At 54.5% G+C, this 18733-nt stretch overlaps 1 protein-coding gene across 1 annotated transcript; it reads right to left on the reverse strand.

Annotated features, from left to right (window-relative positions):
- Nucleotides 1–4105: 4105 nt before the first annotated feature.
- On the reverse strand, nt 4106–16231 carry SAPCD2 (suppressor APC domain containing 2). The gene is made up of 6 exons (XM_053996586.1): nt 15773–16231; nt 11109–11242; nt 7637–7783; nt 7421–7519; nt 6809–6922; nt 4106–5917 (listed from the first exon to the last, which is right to left on the reverse strand). Exons 1-6 carry the CDS (start codon nt 16176–16178, stop codon nt 5789–5791), a joined length of 1029 nt encoding a protein of 342 aa, XP_053852561.1. The 5' UTR covers nt 16179–16231; the 3' UTR covers nt 4106–5788.
- Between the last annotated feature and the right edge of the window lie 2502 nt (nt 16232–18733).

Here is an 18733-nt window from a genome sequence, read left to right on the forward strand (position 1 = left end):
CTGCCCTGTGGGTCCCCATCTGTGGGCATAAAGATGTGGATGTGGTTGTGACCTTTGCCCATGGCAGCTGCATGATGCCCAGGGCTAGCAGCGCAGGCGGCCCTGCCTGCCCTCAGGTTCTTGACAGGAAGATGTCATAATTTAGATAATAAAAATTGGAATATTTTTTTACCCCCAAGGGAAAGGGCCAGAGGACATGTCTACTGCCATCATGTCCCTACCTGGAGTCTTCTTGGGCTTGCAGACACTCACAGATGTCCTCCGTGGGCAGGAGTTGTTTTCAGTAGCCAAAATAAACCAAACCTGCCTGCCTGGACCTGCCTGAGGATGGGTTGTCCCTGGCTGCCCATGGCCCATTTGTGGGTTCTTAGACCCAAAGCAGGGAAGCTTTGGGGGTAAAAGGAGGGCACATGCCCAGGTGAGGCTCCAGGGCAAAGGGACTTGCTACTCTCAGTGCTGTCCCCGGATCCAGCCACAAGGCAAAGTGGGAGTCATGTCTCCCCTGTCCTGTGTCCAGGCAGCCAGTCAGCAGCAATACACGTAAGTGAAGTGCCGGGCTGCTTGTGCCTATGGAATGGTCCAGGCTTTCAACTTTGGGGATGTGCTGGTCCATGGAGGAGAGCCACAAAGATGATTAGAGGGATGAAGCATTTCTCCTGAGGAAAGGTTGCGTAAGTTAGGCTTTTTCAGTCTGAAGAAGAGAAGGCTCAGGGAGACCTTAGAGCCTCTTCTAGTGCCTAAGAAGACCCCAAGAGAGCAGAACAGGGGCTTTGGACAAAGGCCTGGAGTCACAGCACAAGGGGGAATGGCCTCAAGGTTTAGTGTATTAGGGAGAAATTCTTCCCTGTGAGGATGGTGAGGCCCTGGCACAAGGTGCCCAGAGCAGCTGTGGCTACCCCACCCTGGTATTGCTCAAGGCCAGGCTGGACAGGTCTTGGAGCAAGCTGGGATAGTGGAAGGTGTCCCTGGCCATGAGAAGGTGTGGAACAAAAACATCTTTAAAGATCCCTTCCAACTCAAAACCATCTGGGATTCTGATTCTCTGATTCAATGGTTCATGTGCCTAGCCCTCGTCTACAGCTGAGGCAGGGCAGTCAAAGGGTGTTTTTACGTGAGTGGGTTTTGATGGCTCCCTGGGATGTGACTGCAGCCCAGACCTAGTGCAGGCTCTGTCCCTCCAGTTGCCTGTTCCCACCCAGAGCATGATCCCATCTCCCAGGAGGAGCAACCAGAGATGTCCCAATGGCACAGCAGGAGGATGGGGTCACTTCTACCCACTGCCACACAGGTGTCCCACAAAGGGACGCTTTGGGTCTAAGGGAACCCACATAGTGCATGTAGTCTTCCAGGGTGTTGGCCAAGACCTCAGCCCCTGCTCTGCTCCCTGACAGCTGCTTTCCCAGGGCTGGCTATTTGCCATGTGCTGCTGCCTCATTGTGTAATGTGGGGGAGTTTAAGTCATGGTCCCTGTGATACACAGCTGCAGAGCAAAGCAGGGATTCTGGGAGTCTCACTCTTCCCCATCACAGGGGTCTCCTGGAGGGAGCATCTGCCTTCAATCAGTTGTACCTTGGAACAGAGCTGTGCAGGCAGAGGTGAACGCCCACGCCAGGCTGGGATTGCAGCCACAGTGAATCACTGTCTCTGGAAGAGATCTGATGGGACACTGAAGCAGAGCATGGATGCTGTGCTTGATCCCCTCAGGATAGGAAATGAACCCCCCCAGAAATGAACCATGTTGGTGAGCAGAGGCTCAGCCTCCACCATACCCTGCAGTGGGGAGGGCAGACCCTCTCCATTCCACCTGGGAGTGGGCTTTTGCTCACAGTGCTGCAAATGTCAGCCACAGGCAGGGAAGAGGAACAGGGAGCACTGGGTAGCACCAGGTGACACTCCTATAGCAGAAGGCAGTTTATCCCTGCCAAGAGGAGAATAGATTCGGCATTCTGGAACCTGGGACACAAGCAAGAGCCCAGGATACAGGCAGGGCTGCAGCAGCACAGCACGAGGATGGTCTGAGATGGGAGAACACTCTAACTGAGGGATCATAGGGATGATCAGCACTCACTTGCAGGTCTGAGATGCAACAGGCACCTCCTTAGTCCAGTCAGCCCTGCATGGCCCAGCTCCCCATCCCAATGAGAACCATCTCCAGGACCCAGGGTCTTCTTCCGGTCATCACATCCTCAGTTTGCTTCCCAGAGAGTTGCACTGACAATAGCAAGGCCAGGAGGTGAGAGCAGGAGGGCTGCAGGGCCAGGGCAGCAGAGACTGGTGGCCCAGCAGTGCTGATCATATGGCAGGGAAGAAAAGCAAAAACGACAGAATGTTCAGGTCAGGGGCCCAAGATGCAGCTGTTCCTGCTGACATGTAGGATAATTGCTCTGCTGGGACAGCAGCCCTTCTCTGAAGGGGCAGCTGGGCATGGAGTCCAGGCTCAGAGGACATGTAAAGGGCATGTAGCTGGGCAGGAGAAGAGAGAAAGTATGAATAGATAAACCTGGGTGACTGGATCCTTCCCAAACTGCACAGCTGAGGACACAGAGGATGAGACCCTGCATCCCTGGGCAGCCCAGGGGCCAGGTACCCCTCCAGACTGAGCTCAGGAGAGGGCTCACTCTGCTCAGACAGTAGCTCCAGGCTCTGGCAGTGAGGACCCCCCATGCAATGTCATCCTGGCACCCACCATAAATGCCCAGGGACAGGCATGTTGACCCCATGGTGTTGCACCTGTGTGTGACAACCTCCAGCATGGAGGGCTGTGGGGAGGTGAGGTGGGTTGGCAGGAGCTGTCCTGGCTGGGGGCAGCAAAGCCCTGCTCCATCTGTTCCCAGTGTAACCACAGCTTCACACAGTGGGTTCCAACAGTTATCAGAGCCCTGGACATGCCACAGATCTACACCAACCCAGTTCCAGCAGGAAAAAGCCTGAAGAGAATGGAACATGCTCACCCACGTGTTCCAGCATACACATCACTTACAGGCGTGGCCCCAAACGCAGGTCTCATGGCTCCTGAGCCAGCCCCCACAGTTAAGGCTGCCAAAGTGGACACAGCCCAGACCCACAGGGGAGGGTCAGGCCCATCAGGGGCCTAGAAACAGTGTGGCCAGGCCAGAGTGACAGCGTGAGGTGAACTCCGCAGTTCTCAGGGGAAACCTGGTCCCATTGGGCTGTGGCACTGCCAGGGCTACCCCACAACCTGCTGCAGCCTCACAGAAAGTGAGATGGGGGCCAGTTCTGCTGTCCAGGGACAACCCCCCTGGGCTGCGGCAGAGAGCGCTGCCCTGAAGCAGTCTGACAAGGGAACTGTGACTTTCTTTTTCTTTCGAAGCCCTCATGGGCTGCACACCCAAGCAAAGGCATGAAATGGGAACCAAAGGCAGTTACCAACCCTCTTCCTGCCATAGCTGGAACTAGTGGCTGCCCTAAGCAGCACCTGGAAGAGGCCATGGCAGAGATTCCTTTGCCAGCTGCCAGTAAGCAGACTGGGGTCTCCCTCTTGGCTCTGCTCCCTGCAGGGGAGGCTCAGCCTCTGCAGGGTGCAGGGTTCACCCCACAGCCTGGGAAAGGAGGGTGCCCCAATCAGTGCAGAGACTCAGGTTCACCCTTTATGAGTTGCCATCTCAGCATAGGGCAGAGGGACACGTGCCACACATGCCATTCCACTGAGGTCCCCTGTGGCTGACCCTGTGGGAAGGAGTCATTGCAGAGCACCAGCCACTGTTGCCATCACTGTGGGGCAGCTCTGAGAAAGGGTACTTAAAAGTAAATAAGAAGTTGTGAATTGCACCAGCACTGCCTGAGCAGTGTGACCCCCAAGCACAGCTTCTGGAGGAGTAGACAGATGAGGCTACAGCACTTGGAAGGGGTGCAGGTGGCTTTAAGACCCTGCCCCACAGCAGGGGACAGGGTATCCCCAGTCCCTGGGAAGCCCAGAGGTGATGGGAAAGGACATGGAAACATGTCCAGGTGCAGAGACCTCTGGGCTCTTTGTTTGCTCACCAGATTGCAGCTTCAGCTTCCCCTGCATTCTGAGAGACAGGACAGGCAGGGACTTCAGGGCTGACAGCAGTAGATGGGGTGATTTAGGGAAGAGATAGAAGGATAAATTAAATAGGTCACCCCACTTTATTATCCCTACAGACAGGTAACCCTCATAAAAAGGGTCAGTTCTAATTAACCTCAGGCAAAACAGGTACTGGACACTAGAAGAGGCATCACAAAAAGAATGGCAGGCAGTGATGCCCAGGGGACAACTAACACCCAACACCCTTGCAGACAGGGGACATGACTAGCCATGGCCTTGCTGCCTCTCCTCCACCATCTCCCTGGTACTCTGCTGATCCCCACTCCAGCTGCAGGCACAGGGCAGACCAGGGATTCATGCCTTGCAGTCAGCTTTAGCTCAGGATCAGTCTCAAAGAGAACAGGTGGATGGGACAGAGAGTCCTGACAGATAAGAACAGAAATGAGAACAGAATTGGCCTGCATGTGTCAGCTCAGGGCAGAGCCAGCACCTTCTGCCCAGCTCAGCTCAATGCCCAGCATCATGCCTGGAGCGTCAGACCATGAAACAACACCAGAGAGAAAGGTCCTGGCCTTGGGGATACAGAGGGCCAGGCTGTGCTAAATGAGCTCTCCAGTGAAAGTACCACAGATACCAAGTTCCAAGCCACAGTCAAATGTCATTCAGCTCAAGCATCATCACTGAGCTGGGTGGGAAGCAGGAGGAGTCCTGAGATGTGCCATCTAATAGGACCCCATCTTGAACCACCACCACCCCTCAAGACACCTGCAGAGGAGTGCAACTCACAGTCAAGATGTCATCCCTGGTAGTAGCCTCCACAATCATGTGAGGCAGAGCTGCCATTTCTCCATGTGGAGATGTGCACAGGGAAGAGCCTGTCAGCCTCTGCTCTGTCCCACACTCAGTTAAATACAAAACCAAGTTCTAAAGCCCCTCTGTGAGGTCAGGCTGATGTGAGCATCCTCAGGCTATGGAACATCACTTCTCCTTTCACGGTCATCATGAAAATAATCTAATTCTGGCAGATATCAGGAAGTATTTGCCAGGTAAAGCCAAGTAAAGAGTAAGGTATCTGTCTCAACTTGTCAACAGCCCAAATCAGCAGCTCAGAGGTGTAGGCTATCTTGGTTGGGTCTATGGCTCATTCCCTACAGGAGCCTACAGACATGTAAACAGCAACTATGGTATCACTACCACAAACACAACAGAGTGGTTGCCATGAGGACCACCAGTTTGGGCACTACAGGGCCAGGACAGTGCCTCTGGCAGGCAGAACACGGGCAGCAGAGAGGGGCCAAGCATGCCTCCTTGGATTTCCAATCTTGTCTTCCAACAGCAACACAAGCAGGAGCCAGCACCCTCTAAGGGCCAGGCTTGTCTGGAGATGCTGGCTAGTGTTGAAGACACATCACTTTTTCCCAAGAGCACCCAAAATCCAGTCTAAGTCAGCAAGACCACAGCAGCTTACCCCACACAGGCAGCACAGACAGCATCCATGTCTCCTGCATGCTGGGGGTCGCAGGGCTGGGGACAGCATCCCTGCAGCCCACTTAGAACCAGGAAAGGAGCAGCTTGAGAGCAGCATGGCTGATAAGCCATCAGCAGATGCTCCCCAAGAGGGGTCCTGCCTTCCTCGCACAGAGATGCCACCAGCAGCCCCAGACCTTGAGACACAACACCTGGAGCAGCAGCTGTGAATTTGGGGCAAGAGTCCCTTGAAACCCCCAGGTACATTTGGGGATGGGGCAGGGGAGGCATGTACTAGATGAAGGTGGAGTCCAGCTGGCTCATCTCATGGTTGTTGTGGGCATGAGCCTCAAAGAGCTGCTTGATCAGGGCAGATTTCTCCTGCTCCAACTGGGTGATGCGCTCGCTCTTGTCAGTCACCTCCTGCACAAGACAGGGGAGGAAAATGCTGGTTAGAGAAGGAAACTGCTGGCAACTGGTCGTGTTGCTGTTAAAATTTCATAGAACCACAGAATCACAGGCTTTGTGTAGGAGGACAGTAAAGCCCATCTCATCCCAGCCCCTAACCAGGGGCAGAAACACCTTCCACTAGAGCCAGTTGCTCCAAGACCTGTCCAACCTGTTCTTGAACACTTCCAGGGATGGGGCAGCTTCTCTGGGCACCCTGTGCCAGGGCCTCACCACTCTCACAGGGAACAATTTCTTCCCACTATCCCATCTAACCCTGCCCTCTGGCAGTAGGAAGCCATTCCCCCTTGTCCTATCCCTCCAGGTCCTTATTCAAAGTCTCTCTCCAGCTCTCATAGAGGCCTTTTAGGCCCTGGAAGGGGCTCTGAGGTCTCCCTGCTTTTCTCTTCTCCTGGTGAACACCCCCAGCTGTCCTGGCCTGGCTCCAGAGCAGAGGGACTCCAACCCCCAGAGCATCTTTGTGGCCATGTGCTGGGAGAGAAAACCTGTCCCAGTGAGCAGTGAGCCTGGCCCTGGCCTGAGATGGTAGACCATCTCTTCCCTGACAGTCCCCAGCTACAGCCTCTGCACTCTCTCATGACCTCCATTTGTCACAGTCTTTTCCCTCTGGCAGGACTGCCCCATCCCTGCCACTGACTCACCCAGCAAACAGCTGGAGACAGCTGGGCATAGCTGTGTGCCAGAAGGTCTCCACATGCAGCCCACACCCCCTTCTCTGGGATGACCAAGTCTGGCCAAGCTGAAGGAATACTTCCCACTGCCTGTCCTTCCTTCCCTAGCCCCATCCCATCCCCTTCCTCTCCCAGCACCCCCAAGGACATCTCCTCCACCCCTACCTCCACTCACCTTGGTGAGAAGCCGATTCTGCTCCTTCAGCATGTTGATGGCTTGCTGGGAGCCTGTGGAGGCTGGGGATGTCACAGGGACCAACCTGCTCAGTGCTGGGGAGGGGTTTGCTGTCTGTAGAGAAGGTGAAGGGATGAGACACTGAGCCTTCTACCCTGTGGCCCTTCCCAGGCCTTCTTCAAGGTGAGATGTTTCTATGGCACAAAAAGAACTGAGAGAAGCCCAGTAGAAGATTAAAATCCCAGCACAGGCCATCACAGGGTCTCCAGCCCCGTGAATGGGGAAGCATTCATGCCAGTGCCTGGCTTCTACCCAGCAGGACAGTCACCTCTGAATTGGCTGACTCAGTACCTCAGGAGGTCGGGCTCCTTACTCCCTTGACAATGGCTGTACCTTTTTGGGGATCTCCTTTAGGCCCCCAAAGCATCCTCCAGCCCACTTTGGAGTGTGGTGAGGTCAGCCGTGCTGTCCTCTTGGCTGTCCTCCATCACGTTTCCAGAGCTGGCGGAAACTTTGGCAGCTCCAATGTCAGCCCATCCCCCAACATAGGAGGGACAGGATGAGTCCTAAGATCACAGAAATAACCTCAAGCTGCTGATGTGCTGTTCTCACCTTGCTGGCAGTGGAAAGAAGGTCACCCAGGCAGCGGTTCACCTCCTGGAGCTTGGGGATCAGGCACCCCAGGTGGCTCTGGCCACCTTCAGAGAAATCCTGCAGGATGGGGAAGAAGAAGAGGCTGGAGGTTACCATGGGGTCAGCTCCAGGTCCAGCCACCTCCCAGCCCTGTTCTCCAAACCCACATGTAGCCAGGTGAAGCCCCAGACTCACAGCACTGGTTCTCCTCTTCCCCAGGAGCCGCTGGTGCTCCTGCATGAGCTGGATGTGTTGGTGGTACCACTCTCGAGCCCGGTCTATAAGCTCCAGGCCCTGCAACAGGAAATCCTTCTCCTGTTCCAGCTCCTTCATGTACTTCAGCTGCAGGACAGAGCACATGGATGTCACCCACTCCCCACCGAGGCTTTCTCAAGTCCCAGGAGTTGGTTTCTTCATGAGGTGTGGGGGAATGTGGATACAGCCCCTTTCCCCATGAAAAGCTGAAGAGGAGCAGGATAATGACTGCTGCCTGGCGCTGCTTTGGAGGAAGATTTTTGGAAGAAAAGTTCTCCAGTTTGGGAAACAATCAAACTGTGTGAAGGACACTTGGGTCACCTTTACCCTCCTGCTCACCGTTGCAGGTACAGGTTTCTTCACCTATTTACCCAGGGAGGCAGCAGGAGGCAGCCTGCAGCTGCCCCCAGCTCCCTTTGGGGTGTGAGTGTCAGCACCAGAACAGACACACTTGGATTTTGGTGAGCACTGAAGAGTCTAGCTCACCGTGCAGGCTGGAAGTCAGGGAAAGACTGCAGCCCTGTTTCCCTAGTCTGCCTCATCCCTGGAGGCACATGAAGCTGAGCAGAGCATAGCACACCACACCTCTCTGCAGAAGATCTCTGCCAGTTGCTCAGGCTCCAGCACCAGTATCACCTGGAGAGCAGTGGGGGCCTTGCTGTGCCCAGAGAGCTGCTATGAGGGTGCCTGGGGCTTCTGTTCCCAGAGCAGCCCCTTGGAATAGGCCAAGCAGGAACCAAGGCTGCCACAGAGCAGGGGGCTTCACCCACATCCACAGGGGATCCACGGCCCTCATTCCACTGTCACCTTCTGCTCCTGCTGCCCCTTGGCATCATGCTGGCACCGGCAATCAGAGAGGTGGAGAGGGATGAGGGGACATGCCTGGGGAACAGAGCAACTGATGCAGTGACCCATTCATCACCCTCACCCTGTGACCCCACAGCCCTTCTCCTCTTTTCAATATGAGGCTGTTCCCCCAGCTCCCAAGGGTATGGGGAACTTCCTGCCTCGCTACCTCTGCCTTCTTTGCCACAACACAGCCTGGCCTTCACCCACAGCACAGCCTGGGCTCCACAGGCACCAGAGACTTTGGTCACCCAGAAAATGCTGGATGCACCAGAACCTCCTCCTTTGGAGTGCATCAGAAGTGGTGCAGCTCAGAAGTGACCCTGAACAGAAACCTGTGGATAAGTGGCACCATACCAAGACCTTCTTCAGGCCATCAGTATTTCCACATCCTCACTGCCAGCCCCAAAGCCTCTCCGCATCCCATACCTGCCACCCATTATACTGGGGCTGCTCTTACTCCTGCTGCTCCTGGAAATGCTCTTTGCAACCCAAAAACTCCCCCCCACACCCTTCTCCAATGGCCCAAAGGGACGCACCCAGAGGAAGAAGTGCAGAGCCTTAGTGCTGTTGCTGAGGGGCACAAAGAAGGTGCTGTATGTGGCAAGGACCCCCATCCATCCAGCTGGGGGTGCAGCCCACTGCTGCCTGTCCTGCCCTTCTCCCACAGGGCTCGCTGGCCAGCACAGAGACCAGAGGAAGAGGGAGCATCCCACAGAGCAGAGGGACACTGCCAGACCTGCCCAGTGTGGGACAGGCAGCATCTCGCCAGGATGAGACACTTGGGGCAGGAAAAAGACAAAGCACTGTACTTGTACACTGTACACTGAGCTGGTGCTCAGTGGCTTGTAAAGGGGAGGGGACAGAGCTGTGCCCTGGGCTGCTTACAAATGACAGTGCTCTGCCTTTCAGGGAAGGTCTCATCCCAGCCACCCTCATGGCCATGGGAAAATAAGGCCAACAGATGAGGGACTGGCTGGAAAAACACCAGCTGAGCGAGTGAGCACCAGATGAAAGGGTGCAAAGGGTCCTGGGGCTGCAGCACAGCCTCCACAGCTCTGCTCCCTGCTCAGGAGGCACCAGTCCTGGTGCACTTCGAGATGTAGGATGGACACCAGTGCTCCCATTCCCCGAGGGCTTTAGGCAAATTAGTCTAATGACAGTGTTCTTTTTTCCTTGGGAGCCCAACATTGGGGCAGGAAGGGGTAAAGGAGGTGACAGTACAAAGATTCAGTCCTTGCTGGGCTCAAACCTGTTCTAGCTGTCTCTGTAGGCTTGGAAATGGTACCTAAGGCTGTGCTCAGGATGTCAGGAAGGCTGAGACACCCTTTCTCTGGGGTCAAAAGTACAGAAAGGCAGTGCAGCACTTGGCAACATATAGGGAGAGAGGGCAGGAGGCGACATCCCTCCCACTGCCCACATGACACCTTGGGGGAATAGAGACCAGGGCAACACAAGCCCTGAGCAAGAATGCTTATAGTAGAACTGGGGACAGACATGGTGGCAAATACTCCCCTCACAGAGGACCTTGAGATGTACTCCAGCCCAGAGCTGCACACACAGGGAAGGGAAGCAGAGACCTTCCTCTCTCCCCAGCCCCCAAGAAGCAGAGCCCTCAATCCTAGACACACAGAGTGACATTTATCACTTCTTATCAGCACCTCCCAGCAGAGGTTCCTCTCATGGCTGCAAGCCCAGCAAACGACCTGCACAAACATCCCCTCCCCAGGCTGGCACTGGGGAATGTTGTGTCCCCATAGGCCAGCGACAGGCTAGGCACTGCTGGTCACGCCTGTTGGGCTGCAGGAGCAGGGTGACACCAGGGTGCAAGGGGTGAAAATGCAGTGGTGACAGTGCCACCAAGTACTCATCCTGCAAGCTTGGTCCTGGCTCTCTGCCCAGGACAATTTAGCTTGAGCCTGTGGACAACATGCCCAGGCAGCTACTCCATTTCACCTGGGAGCAAATGAGATCACCCAGGCAATTTGATCCAAGTCTCTCCACTCAGCAGTGGAGACAGGGGAGCAGACCCCTCCATCCTGGGCTGCCTTGGTAAATTCAGTGTGGATTTCTCTGCTTTGCTAGCAAGAAGTCTGTCGGAAGCCAAGAGGACCTGCAAGTTTGAGCCCTGATCTACATGGACCATCTGGGAGAGGGCATAGCCTGGCCCCACTGCTTGCCAGCACAAAGCATACCTGACCCTCGCTGGAGTGCTCTTAAGGCCCAGAGATCCATCTGTTCCCACACCTCCACCTTTGTCTTCCTCTTCCCAAGGCCTTGCCCATGGGGAAGGCAGCCAGCACACTGGCTTCATGGGCTGACCCCATTCTGGGGGAAGGATCCACCTCCTTCCTGTCTGGCACGATTCAGGAAAGCACCTTGGAAATAATATACATCCACACACATCAACAGACCTTCATATCCAAGTATCAGGATTTGCCTTACGTCCCACAATTCACTTCTGCAGGGTGGGCAGCAAGGAAGCCAAAGCCCAGAGATGGCGTCAGCAATGAGGAACCCCTGCAACCCACCTTCCCCTTCATGGGAGCCCACAACACTCCCTTACCATGCTGAAGTCCACGCCATTGGTGATGGTGTGTCTCCGGTGTTCTGCACGGCCTCTCTGATGCCTCCGAGTGTCCCCAGCCCCTGGGTAGCCACTGTCTTCCTGGGGCTGCCCAGCAGACTTTGCATCACCACCTGGAACAGAGGAAGGCAGGAGGCCACAAGCTACTTTCAACAAAATCCTCCCCAGGGCCACTTCTGTGAGATGATCTGCAGGGTGGTCTTGCAAACAGGGAGAGACTGAGCAAACCACCAGCCTGAGTGCCTGCTCCTGTTTTTGTCCAGGCAGAACAGATGCCAGGAGTGATTGAGTCAGCTGTGCCAGGCTGGCAACAGATCTCGGTCATCTTCTATAGAAAACGAGTAGCTTCCAGGAAAAGCTGGTCCACTCCCAGCCCGGGCAACTAAGCCATTAGTGATATTGCCTGCCCTCATGTATCCTCATGGGACACCTTGCTTGCACTCAGGTGGCATCAGCTCTGCCAGGGAACCAACTTCTCCTGAAGGCAGTTCTTGCTTTGTGATGGACTTGGCCATGTGAGTATCCAGCCCAGACACTATGTCTATTATGTAACCATAATGTAAATCAGACTGTAGATTTTCCAAAATTTTATTAAAACCCCAACATCCTATCGTGCAAAAGACCAAACTACTAAAAACACATGGTGCTGATGTAAATCTATGCATAACCTTTTTCTGAAGATTAAGTTCATACTGGCAGGTTCCAGGCTGGATCAGGCTCCTCCTGCCTATCAGCCAGGGCAGGAATTCCCTGGGCTCCTGCAGTGAAAGCCATACAAGCCCCACACTGCCCACCCTCACCAGAAACCCAGTGCTGCAGTCACAGCCAAGCCAGCTCTGATCCACTGCTATATGAGCTGGTAGAGCAGAACCCTGACACCCCATTTGCCCAAACCACAGCATCAGGGCAGACAGGGGTGCAGCCAGCATCCCCAGGCAAATCTGGATAACAGCCTGGTGCTCCTTCCTTCCTGCCCCAGTCCCCAGCCAAGTGCCCAGCACACCCTCTCTCATGCCACCCCCTCAGTCCCACAGCTTGCCTGCTCCCTGCACACAGCCTTCCTCAAGAGTTCCATTCCCAACTTGGCTTTTCAAGACGAGCAGCAGGGAGCCGGCAAGTGATGGCAGGCAGCGGGGGAAAACGCCCTCTTCCCAAGACAGCTCCCCACGCATCTGCCAGGCACCCCCACCCCTTGCACATCCTACCAGAGCTGCCTGGCTCAGGTCTGGCACATTCCCTGCTGCAGGCACACAAAGGGCTGTGAGTCCCAGGACAGGGTGTGTGCCACCACAGGGGCTGGCACTTTTCTTCCCTCTGCTTCACAAGTTTCCTCAGCTGAGCACATGGACATGAGAGAGGAACGATATGAGGCAAGAAGGCTGTACCAGGGCTGCCTCTGCTGCCACGGTCACACTGCTTCAGGGATAGGAGACAGGCTCGGGGCGGCAGGCAATGCAACACCTCACTTTGTGTCACTGGGGAAAGAAGTCACCATGTCATGGGCAAAGTCCTCCTGGTCCATCACAGTATCTCACTCCACCTCCGAGCAAGTAATCTGGCACAGACAGTTCTCTAGCACATCAGTGAATACAAAGCGTTTGTGAACACAAAGTCTTTGATATCACCTATCCATCTGCTTTGCCAGCTCCCTTTGGTTTCATACACCCAAATCCATCTGGGAGGAACCCAGCAAGACTTGTGTGACCACGTACATTGTCCTAACAGACCTAGGACATGTAGTATATCCTGCTCAAAAAACTGAGGAACAGCCCCAAAACCAAGGATACTCTCAACAGTAAGAATCCCAAGGCAAAGCCAGGAGCACTTCTGGTAGGAGCTGCAGGACAAACACATGTTGAAACACTTTTTCTTTTTTTTTTTTTTTGCTGCAGTTACTTAAAAGTGCTGGGTTGAGCTGAGCTGCAACCGTGATAAGCAGGAGCTCCTGGTCAACCAATCGAGCTCTGCACACCTGAGCTGACAAGCTAGTGGCTAAAAACAGGACCCCTGCTAATGAGCTGGGATAGTTGTTCTTAGGGAAAGAACAGGATCAGATCACCAGAGGTGGAAGAGATCCTGGCATGTGATAATGGACAGGCTCCTTCCTCCCTCAGGGTTAGCAGACAACTCATGGTTGTTTTACACTTCTCCACAAGTATCCTTGCCAATGGCCCAGAGAAGCCCCTACAAACCATCCCCTCCCTCCAGTTAGTGCCAACAGCAGCTCTCTAGCTGCTAGAGCCAAGTCACCTCTGGACCAAGGGAAAGCACTGTGCTGAGGAGGAGCCAGTGCCCAGGGCCATGACACACATCCTGGGCTCTTTCTGCTCTGTGCCTTGACTTCTCCAGGTCCCAGATCACAGGGGAACTACTGGGCTAAAGACCCCCAAGAGTGATGCGTTCAGACACTGCTGTGACAAGACACCAGGCACCATAACATAGGGACATCATTATGGTGACTTCCCTGCCCTGTGACTTCTCCAATATCCACCTCACCATACTTGTGTCCAGTGGGTGCTGTTGGCTCCTCAGGGACCATGGGGTGCCAAGCAGCAGCTTGCAGACTGCACCAGCACTGCTGGGCTGAAGAGAAGCTGGAAGCTGACTTAAGCAGGGACCTCAGAAGCACTTCTGCCCACATGCTAGCAGAGGTTAGTGTGGGAGAGGGAACAGAATTGGTATCCCACTGGCTCACTGCACCCCTGGACATGCCAGGAGAACCACCTGACCCCAACCTCTGCCATTTTGCCGTGAGTCACATCCAAATCACGTCTGGCATGTGTAGATGCTCCTCAGACCTAAAGCAGAGCTGGGGAGGCACTCTGTGAGCACCCTCTTCCCCCAAAACGCAGGCAGGGAGCATTTCCTCACACTCACTGTAGCTTACGAGCACTGATACATCATCTCACTGCACTTGGTCGGGGTCTTACAGACATGCACCACATGCAGCTGGAAGCTCAGAGTAGCCTCACACCCAAATGATATAATCTTAGTGAAGACAGGTCTTCCTGGAGCCACAGGCAGCTCCCAGCACCCACCACACATCTCCGCAGCAGGGATGGAGCCATATCCTGCCACAGCACTGCCCAACTCCCTTGCAGCCAGCTGAGAACACCCACCTGTTCAACTGCACCCTGGGAAACCACGTGTGGAGGGGCGCACTGGGCAGTTGTGCAGGATCTAGAGCTAAAAGAGATGGAGTAACTGAGTTGTACCATTTTCTAAGCTGCCAAATGAACTTGAAACTCAGGCTTCTTGCCAAAATACAGCCCTGCAGTGTGGGATGCTGGCAGCAAGGGCTGAGGCACTAACCCTGCCCACCGGCTCTGGACAGTTATGGAACATCACCCTGTAATGGAAAGATCCTCAGCAAGCAGAAAGCTGCTGCAGTCATCTGCTTGCTTCTTCCCAGGGCAGAGCTTTCAACCTGCTGTCTATTCACCAAGCCAGATTTTTTTCAGGTTTTTCCAGATTTACACTCCTGATGATAGAAAAGTTAATCTGCTTAATAATATTCCCTTAGATGTAGCTCCAGTGGTTAGTCTGGAGGCAAAAATGGTAAGCAGAGAACCTCAGTCACAGTTAAAAGTTTCTTCTCCACCCAGCAGAACAGACTGGGTTGGGAAGGGAAGGCAAACCAGCCTGACCTTCCCAAGGTGGAGGAAGTCATTGCACTCAGGTGGTGCAATAACGTGTACCAGCACTGCACACAGACTTTGTCTCCTCTGATCTCAAAGCTCTTCACAAACCTAGATAAAGCATTATTACTTACTGAGATAAGCCCAGAAGCCTCGTTTCCTTATAACATCTTCTACTGACTAGCAACAAATCAAGACGCCAGTGAAACAGTCTCCCCCATGCTAAGGTCAGTGTACCACCCTGGAGGGCTCTGGCAGAGCCAGCACAGGGAGCCCAGATCCCATGGAAAGGGCAGAGTCCACAGGGATGTACAGGTGAGCTCTGTGGACAGAGCCTAGGACAGCAGAGCACATCGTCCTGGTACTGCTCTCCCATTTATTCATTGATTAACTGTTATTGGGAATAGTGCCGCGGAATGATCCAAACCAAAAAGCTGGATCAGGTTTTGCATTTTTTGTCTAAACCATGCATGACATCGTGAAGGAATCATTCCTGAAAGCCAGCCCAGCGCAAAGCCCACCGAGCACACGGCCGCTCTGTGACCGCAGCTTCACCCCAGAGAAGCTGCTCGGCTTTGGGGGTCCCCAGGACCCAGCCATTCTCCGAAACGCCCAGCTGTGCCACCCACCCCCGGGGAAGGTCAGGACAGACTCTACGCCAGGGGACAACCACGGACACATTACGGCAAAGCGCTTAATTCCTCCTGTCAGCGCTATAAATAGCCCAGCGCATCGCGAGGGGAGCACAGCCCTGGGCAGGCGGCGGCGCTGGGATATTCGCACTGGAATCGGAGTTCAGCGAAGCCAAACCAGTACTAACAGTAACTCTGGTCCCCCAGTTTTACACCGGCCCTGCGGGAACCGCTGGCTCTGAGCCCAGAGGAGGGCACAGGGGAGCGGGGTGAGCCGCGGAATCCCATTCCGACCTCCGAGCGCCAGTCCCCGGCCTTGGCGCTGCCATCACCCCCGCGAGCCCGAAGCCCCCAGTCCAGTCCCGCCACTCACCGCGGCCTCGGGGCTGGCCGTGCCCCGGTTCCCGCTGTCCGGTGCTCTTCCCCCGCCGCTCCTCGGAACAGCGAGGGCTTGGCGGCTTCTCCGCGCTCCGCTGTTCGCCGCTGCCACCCTCCACCGGCGGCTCAGTCCCAGGCAGGGCCGCCCGCAGCCCCTGTACGAACCTCTCGAAGGTGAGGTACCCGCTGGCCGGCGCCGCCTGCCGCAACCCTTCCATCACCCCAGCGGGCAGCTCCTGGGCTTCCGCTCCCCGCCAGCGCGACTCAATCTCCCGCAGGTGCACGTAGCCTCGCCGCCGGTCATCGAGGATATCGAAAAGAGTCCGCAGGCTCTGCAGGAAAACCCGGGGAAGACCCTCGGTACCGGCGGGGAGCGAGCGGTCACGGCGCTCCGGGGCCATCGCCGCCGCTCCGAGCGTTACTCCAAGCTCCGCCCCCCGAGCCTATTGGCTGGCGGCGGAGAGTGCCGCGCTCCCATTGGCTGGCGGCGGGAAGGTGCTCCGGCCATTGGCTGAAAGGTAGCACGGCGATTTGAGTTGCACGCGGCGCCCCGCCCCGCCCCGGGCCCGCGGGTCGCTGGGGTCCCGCTCCTTTTGCGGGAGGAGCCCGACCTTCCCCTGGCGACGAGGGACCGCGACAAACGCCAAATCCTTGCTCCTTCTTCCCCCCGCTTTATATACTGAGCATGATGTCGTATAGTCCAGAATATATCTTGGGTCCGTTGAGGTCAACTGTCCTGGCTGTGTATCCCCCCCAACACCTTATGCACCTCTATCCCCCTCCATAATGGGGAAGGGTGAGAAGCAGAAAAGACCGTGGGGCTGTACAAGCACCACTCAGCAATAAGAAAAATATCTCTGTATTGTCAACACTATATTTTTGTCTCCATATTTTCAGCACAAATTCAAAACCTATCCCCATAACAGCTACCGTGAAGATAATTAACGCTAACCCAGCCAAAACCAGCACAATTTCTAAAGACTTCAGAGACAATGTGATTAGTGAACAGGGACAAGGAAAATCCCAACGATGGTATATTCACTCTTACTGCCACCTTTGCAAACACATCCAAGAAGTGTCAGTCAATGCAGCATCCCTACAGGAGGGGGTTGTAGTTGCACCAGCACAGAAGAGTCCTGTGTGGCGTATTTGTCCGGTGCCACGGGCTAAATAAATACTGACAGAGGGACTAGAATCCCATTCTCCCAGTGCCGTGGCTGGTAAGGCACCAGTGGCCAGCAGCCAGCAGGAGATGGGGTAGGGGCCCTATTGAACCACAGACATAAAAAAAAGAGGGGAAAACCCACCAGTGTTGACAAAAGTGAGAGAAACAGGATTTGGATCTTATCTTTTACAAACTTAATATGCACTGGCATTGGTAAGAGAATGAGTTTCTCTATTTTACAGGGAAATCTGCTGTGTCTGTTAGACGCAGCAGCATATTAATCCTAGTGCAAGGTGCTGCCTCCTCTGCAAACCCCCTCATCAGAGAGTCCATTGCAACACAGCAGACTGCAAAGCCCTGGTGTTATGATTCCCACATCACAGGCACTTCAGTTTGCTCAAGGGGCTCTGGGCAGCCACGTGCCGGCACCTCCAGACCCCCCCACCCTGGATTGATGCTCACGATGCTGAGAGGAGCATCAGGGAACAACCCTGCTGGAGAAGGGTGATGGCCAGGAAAGGTGATGAACCGCTGTCCAAGTGATCAGGTTGTGAGACTACCTGTGTCATGGACATCTTCCTGTGCCACAGACATCTTCTTGTGCCACATGCATGCCAGGGGTGATTCCCTTTAGCTCTGAGTTGGCTTCAAAGGAAGAGGGTGGAAGCTACTTGGGGCTTAAGTCCTCCCACCCACCTGGCCCTTGCTGTGCTCCACTTGCCATCAGATTCCCTGTCCAGGTCAGACTTCATCCAAGTGTCTTCAGCACCTTGGTCCTACTTCTGGCTTGTCATTCAATTCTTGCCACTTCTCCACAGAGACTCAGCCTTGCCAGCCCCAGGCTCCCAGGTAAATCACAGCAGCCTCTGGAGACCCTCAAGAGGGCTTTTCTCTACCAAGGTCCTGCTCTAGCTGCTCTCCGTGCTGCAGCTGAGCTGTTCACAGTCTGCTTTTCTTTAACTCATTTCTTTTCATAAATTTCCCAGACCCATCCTACCTGTTTGAGATGTCTGCTTGGCTTAGCTGTGTTTGACTGAACAGGTTCACACCTACTGAGGATACGGAAAGAAGGAATCAGTGCTTCCCTTTGCTTCCTACTCCAAAAACAAGGCAGTCACTATGGTGCTGCTCAGCTCTGGTAGCATCAGCACACAGGCTGCTCTGCTCAGCAAAGCTTGATCTGCAAAAAAAAAAGGGGATTTCCCCTAGGTTCCTTCCCCATCTCTGACTTTGCAGGAACAGCCAGGAATAACAGGGAGAAATCAGAACTGCCTTAATGTCTTGTGCCTAACCACTCTATCCCACCAGGAAAGTGAGCCAGAGATACCAGTTTGTGGTGTTTACTGTGTCTGCAAGTTCAGCTGAGGTACTCTCACTGCTGTGCATGTGGAGCTTCCTGCTCCAGCACAAGGAGCTGGGACACAACTGCTGAGGGCAGCCCTGCTCTTACTGCATTTTCTGTACCAAAGTGCCTTTGACAAAGCTGCTTTGAGACAGGTTGACATTTCCATCCTCAGTGTGGTCTAGTGGATGAGGTTAAGGAGATTTTGGGTATTCTTGGAAAAGACTTCTTGGGGGGTTGGTTTTTTGTGGTTTTTTGGGGTTTTTTTTTAGGGGAGGGTTTATTTTCTGTCACTATATAGTTTGTCTTGGGGCCAGCCCAGACCCTTCTGACAGACAGAGATGTCTTTTTTTTTTTTTTTTTTTTTAATATAAACAGTATAGTTATTCAGCTCTCCTTCCTTCAAGCTACTGGGAAGCACCAGCTGCCATTCAGACCTGGCCCAGCCC

Source organism: Vidua macroura, chromosome 21 (genome assembly GCF_024509145.1).
Source record: "Vidua macroura isolate BioBank_ID:100142 chromosome 21, ASM2450914v1, whole genome shotgun sequence".
In the NCBI taxonomy this organism is placed as follows: Eukaryota; Metazoa; Chordata; class Aves; order Passeriformes; family Viduidae; genus Vidua; species Vidua macroura.

Bases quoted from the DNA above. Each gene is read 5' to 3' on its own strand.
- SAPCD2 (XM_053996586.1), bottom strand. From the start codon at position 16,178: ATGGCCCCGGAGCGCCGTGACCGCTCGCTCCCCGCCGGTACCGAGGGT. The intron at 11,243-15,772 runs GTGAGTGGCGGG...CCTCTGTTCCAG, and splicing joins CGGCCAGCCCCGAGGCCGCG to GTGGTGATGCAAAGTCTGCT. The intron at 7,784-11,108 runs GTAAGGGAGTGT...TCTGTCCTGCAG, and splicing joins ATGGCGTGGACTTCAGCATG to CTGAAGTACATGAAGGAGCT.